This window comes from Nuphar pumila, chromosome 2, assembly GCF_984573655.1.
Source record: "Nuphar pumila chromosome 2, dmNupPumi1.hap1.1, whole genome shotgun sequence".
Lineage (NCBI taxonomy): Eukaryota > Viridiplantae > Streptophyta > Magnoliopsida > Nymphaeales > Nymphaeaceae > Nuphar > Nuphar pumila.
Window position 1 is genome coordinate 100,087,172 of NC_143250.1, and position 5,960 is coordinate 100,093,131.

Sequence of the window (5,960 nt, forward strand, 5' to 3'; positions counted from 1 at the left end):
CCCTAACCCGAACCCCCCCCCCCACACACACACTTATTGGGAAAATTCTGTCTTGTGTGGGCATGTGCCCAGCCTAGCCCGAACATAGCTTCGCCCCTGTATAGAAGTATCAATGTCGCCAATAAAATTATGTTGTGAAAATAACAAGTTGACTAATCAAGATTTATCTACTTTCTCCAATTTACTATACGGAAAAAAGATGAAAGCAATATTGTTTGATATATTAGTTCAAACATTACGATCTAGACTAGATGTGTCCAAAATTTACTAGATAAGAAACTTTTGGGTGAAAGAGGTAGATGCTCAATTTGCACACTTCCCATCAACATATGAAATTGTATTCCAAAATGACACAACAACTATAAAGGATAATGACAAACATGTGGAAGATCTATGTGGACAAGATTATGAACTCAGAAAAAAGCAAAGGCATATCATAACATAAACAATTTTTTGTAATTGTTGGATAATCCACTAATAATGAAAGTTATATATATCAATTTAGTTTGGATTAGATAACCTTTGATTTCTTACGTAACAATTATTTCTTATTTTGGTGATTCCTTTGCAGATCTATTCATCCACTAATTATACAAATGCAAAATTTTGTAGTGAATTATTTAAGAAAAGGGTAATCAAAATTCTGGATAGCAGGTTCTTTATTTATATTAACATATTAAAAGTAATCATATGCTACTACTTTGTAATAGCAAAAAAAAAATTTGTTCCATATGCTTAGGTCACATTTAGAAGTGAGAAAATGGTAAGAAAAGTGCAAGTAAGAAAGAAAAAATGACAACTTTTCCAACCATTCTAAATGAGAGAATTTTTTTCTAAAAAGTGTAATTTTTTATAGAAAAAATTCCTCCACTTGCGGCAGCGGGGGAGGGGGGTGTTGTGGAGGAATTTTTCTATCAAAAAGTATTTTTGATCATGGGCTGCCACAAGAAGAGATTTCTCCATCTTCATCTCCTGTGAGATTTTTTCTTGCTTTCAAACATGCCCTAATGTGTACATAACATGCAGTGGATTGAAAATGAAGTTGTTTTTGTGAAGAGTTGCAACATACTATGAAAACCTAAATATTCTTCATGAGGATAGCAAACCACATGTGATTGTGGTAACATAATTGAAGGAAAGAGACACCATTGGCATGTCAAGGTTAATATTAATTTTACACCCCTTATTTATTAGAAAAAAACATTAGCTATTGTGTTTATACATGCATGAATGTTGCTAAATACAACAATCATAATAAAGTCTGAGATGTATTGAACATGCAGTCGATTTAAACGACTGATTTGTATTCTTTATACTTACTATATCATACTTTCATAGTTAAAACAAAAATATCTTACAAACTTTAAAGTGATGTGTTATACAATAATCAAGCATTTACAAAAGGCTTGTAGAGCAAGTTCATTGATCCCATGTAGCAAACTGATGCATGTCATCATTAACCAATATCACAATATCTCTTCCTTGTTTAATCATTAAGTTGTGAAAGAATCTTTGTTTGATATAAAAAGTTCAAGTTATTTGAAGGTAACTATTAAGTATTTGAAAATAATTATATTGCTAGAAACACCTCCCTAGAGCCATCGACATTGCACAAAAAAATTCAATCCAACTCCACAAGTAACACATTGTGTATGCTTTGTGGCAAAGTGGGCATGTTAACAGAAGAAAGGTAAGTTGTGGCTCTGCCTTATATGGAAAATACAAGATAATAAATATATTATTTTATTCTACACTTTTTTTATAATATTTTCTTCTATGGTTATTTGTGTACATACTTATTCAATCCACGCCACATAAGCACAAAACCAACTCTTGCGCACCATCTCTATTTAATTAATTTATTAAAAAGTTTAATTTTTAATAATTTCTAAATAAATATGTATACAAATAAATATATAAGAAATAAAATAATAGCTATCTTATATTTTTCATATAAAGTAGAGTAATGACTAATTACATTTTTTCTGCTGATACGTTCACAAAGCATACACAATGTCTCATCTTGTGGAGTTAGATTGAATTTCCTTCTACAATGTCTACAACTCTCATACCAAAGAAGTGTTTTCAAGAACATACCTGTAAAAATTCCATAAATGATCAAGATTTGCACTTATACAATTATTTTCAAATACTTAACTATTACCTCAACAAATCTTGAATTTTCTACACCAAACAATACTCAACTCTATTTTATGGGGATTTGATTTTTTCACACCTAACTCAGCCATTAAATGAGGAAGAAATATTATGACATCATCGATGATGATGATGCATTATTTTGTTGTTGCATAGGACTAATGAATCTGTTGTCCAAGCTCTTTGTAGATGTTATGGTTAGTTCTACCTTATTGTAATTTGTAATACATATTGCATTTGCTTGTATAGTTCTTTGTATTTGTCCAATGCTCGAAGTGGTATAAAATGTCTTTCTGCAATGTCTTCAACATTGGTTATTCAACTTTCATTTTCTTGCAAATTCATAAGTTTAATTCTCATAATAACCAAAATTTGGGTTTGTAATAAGGCACTTTATCTATTTGTTTGAGCCCTCTGCAGAGGCAACACTCTCTTGTTTATTTAGTTAATTAATCTTTTATTTTTTGTAATAAAACATAGTTTAATTGTGTGCTTGAATACAAAGTATTTCCCGTTCCTTGAGATTGACCCGGATTCCATCACTCGTGCGAGCCAATTTTTATTATTTGGTGTCTGGCTTTCATACTGTTTTTACATAAAATATTGTTTTAAAAATCGTTTTCATAAAACTCACCAAATTTTTGGCGTCGTTGCTGGGGAACGACGATTAATACGAGTATTCACTTTATTGCCATTGTGTGTTCACGTTTTGTTAGGTTGTTAGTTTACTTTTTGTTCTTTACTTAAGATTGTTTAGTTTGCTTTTTCTGTTCATTATTTAGGATTGTTTAGCTTCTTTTTAACATTTAAGTTTAGAACCATGTGTTTGCATACCCTAGATACCAGCTTACCTTTCTTGCACGACCCACCTATTATGATACCCTTAGATGTGACTGTGCACAATTGGTACCATGCTCATAGCTTACTTTTCGCAAAATATCTGTGGGTGTAAGTGTGTGGTGCTTGGTTATTTCCTGCTTTCTAGTTATTTTTCTTTTACTTGCTTTGTGGTTTGCTGTGGTTTAGCCGCACTGCACGTTAGGTAAGTAGAAAGCCTTTTACTTAGGACGGTTGTTGCACCGGTCTACCCTCAGGTGCATGCAAGGGCGATGCTCGTTTGACCCTGAGCTTGCTAAGATAGTTGAGGACCCTGAGTCTCTTATTAGGAGAACCCATTGATCCAGCCCCATGACTCAGGATCAACAGTTGACCCGTACTCTGAGGGAGTACTTCACTCACAATACTTACACTCCCGCTTGCTGCATCACTAGACCTGATGTAGGAGCCAATCATTTTGAAATAAAGGCCAGCATAATCCAAATGCTTTCATCTTTCTATGGCCTGAACAACGAAAACCCCTACCGTCATCTCGATGAGTTCTTTGAGATCTACTCTATGGTGTGGATCAATAATTTTGGGGATGACGCATTGAGGTTGACATTGTTCATTTTCTCCCTCAAGAACAAAGTCAAGCACTGGCTGAAGGCCCTTGATACTATTCAGATTACCACTTGAGAACGCATGCAGTGTGAGTTCTTCAAGAAGTATTTTTCAATTGGTAAGACGAACCAGTTTCATAAAGCTATTACCAGTTTCTCTCAGATTGAGGGAGAACAATTCCATGAGACATGAGAGAGGATGAAAGATCTTTTCCGAAAGTGCCCCCACCACCAGGTACCCCATTGTTGACTGATGCAGTACTTTTATGATGGCCTGACCGAGAAGAACATGTAAATGGTTGATTCTTCGTGTAGGGGTACATTCATGCTCAAGAATGAGGACAAGACATGAGCCCTAATCGATTTATTGAGCAAAAATGCCATGCATCATGCTCTGTCCTCGCGTATTGATAGGACCACATATGTTTCTAGTAGTCCTAAGAAGGGGGAGATTTATGAAGTTGGGTCTGAACATGATCTGCAAATCAAAGTAAAACAGTTGACCAGGAAAGTTGATTAATTACTGGCCAACCCAACTTCATTAAATCAAGTAGAAAAAGTGTGCAAGCGATGCGCTAGCGCTGCACACTTTGTTTCTAAGTGTCTGGCATCACCACTCTATCCTGAATTCGTTCAAAAGCAAGTGAATGTTGCCCAAGGTTTTGCCAGACCGGTACACGACCCTTATGCATCTACCTATAACCTAGGATGGCAAAATCATCCCAACTTTGCATGGAGAAATCCACAAGAGCCACCCCATTTGCCTTCTCATACAAAACACAGACAGGGTAACCTTCCATAAGGTTATCCGCGACCCACATTCCCTCAGGTCCCTCCCCATCTTAGCTTGCCTTCTCCTCAGACGCTTCTATTGAGCCCATCTTTTGAGGAGAAGCTACTTGAAGCCTTTTCTGACATTAAAGCCAACCTTAGTTCCCACACACAATCGATAGTGAAGCTAGAGACTCAAATGAGACAGTTGGCTGAGACCTTGAGCAGGCGAAGCGAGGAAAGCCTCCCAAGAAAGTCTGTCGTTAACCCGAAGGGCTCATGTTTCATGGCATGCACCTTACAGAGTCCCACCAAGAGCAGGCCAACTCTGTTATGACCCTTCAGAGTGGGAAGGTATTCCAACCTACTCAGAAGTCGATTGGCGAGCCCACTCTAACACCTACTAACCAGTCGATCTCCTCCATCAGGCCCAAGGAGAACGGGCATGGCCCACAACCTATGCGTTCTTCGTATATTCCCAAAGCCCCTTTTCTTGAGGCCTTGGCCAAACCACATGATTTTAGCAAGCAAGGGGCGTGCATGCACGAGATGCTTGACATATTCAAGCAGGTTCACATGAATATCTCCTTGCTTGACGCCATCCAGCAAGTGCATATTTATGCAAAATTCCTCAAATAACTTTGAACGTAGAAGAGAAAATCAAGGTCGTTGCCCAAGACCATCTTCTTGACTGAGCAGGTGACCTTCGTGTTTCGGCACCAAGCCCCACTCAAGCTCAAGGATCCTCGGGCACCGATCATCGCTTGTGTCATCGAGAACATGACTATCAAGCATGCATTGCTCGATCTTGGGGTAAGTGTGAACATATTGCTAGGTTCCCTATACGATACTTTTGAGATTGGGGATTTGAAGCCCACGACTACTGTCTTGCAGTTGGCTGACAGGTCTACCAAGCATCTGTGAGAAATCTTGGAAGATGTGTTAGTTAAGGTCGAGGACTTATACTTTCCTATCGATTTTCTTGTTTTGGACATGGAGGACACTGATATCGCCCACCAGATCCTTAGTATTCTGGGCAGACCGTTATTGGCCACTGCCCATGCTCGTATAGATTTTCATACTGAGAAGATTGAGGGTTTTTTTGGCAAAAAACATTTCGCTTGCATATCTTTGATCCTGCCAATAGAGCGACAAGACATGACGACTGCTTCCATGTGACATATGTCACAGAGAAGCAATCTGATTCACAGTTGGATGTGTCTTGATAGTCATTCAGTTTATGGCTCTCCATCCTTTAAAAATAGCCTTCATTTGGAGACTAATCTCGCTCTTTCTACTAGTTTAGAGAGTCATCATAGGATACTTAGGGGTAAAGTTGAAGGACACATAGTGCGCAGTGTCACATATGATACTCTTTTCCTCAAAACTCCTGATTGAGCATGACTTCATGTCCATTGATCTCATGAACAATGAAGGGTCTTTAGAGATCCGTCTGGCTGAGGACGTAAAACTTAGCGCTTTATGGGAGGCAACCCATATTTGTAATGTACTATTAGTAGTCTTAGTAGTTTTTTTTGTTTTAGATAGGTTTCTTCTTTCATGAGTTAGATGCCAGATCATGTATGCATTAGA

The 5,960-nt window shown here is 37.4% G+C and overlaps 1 protein-coding gene across 1 annotated transcript; it reads left to right on the top strand.

The window, feature by feature from the left end:
• Positions 1-4,658: 4,658 nt before the first annotated feature.
• LOC149846377 (uncharacterized) lies at positions 4,659-5,291 on the top strand. The gene is made up of 2 exons (XM_089991101.1): positions 4,659-4,937; positions 5,019-5,291. The coding sequence occupies exons 1-2, from the start codon at positions 4,659-4,661 to the stop codon at positions 5,289-5,291; spliced, it is 552 nt and encodes a 183-aa protein (XP_089847227.1).
• Positions 5,292-5,960: the final 669 nt, after the last annotated feature.

Excerpts from the sequence above, each read along its gene's own strand:
- LOC149846377 (XM_089991101.1), top strand. The coding sequence starts at position 4,659 with ATGCACCTTACAGAGTCCCACCAAGAGCAGGCCAACTCTGTTATGACC. Across the intron at positions 4,938-5,018 it reads TGCTTGACATATTCAAGCAG|AAGAGAAAATCAAGGTCGTT; the intron begins GTTCACATGAAT and ends CTTTGAACGTAG.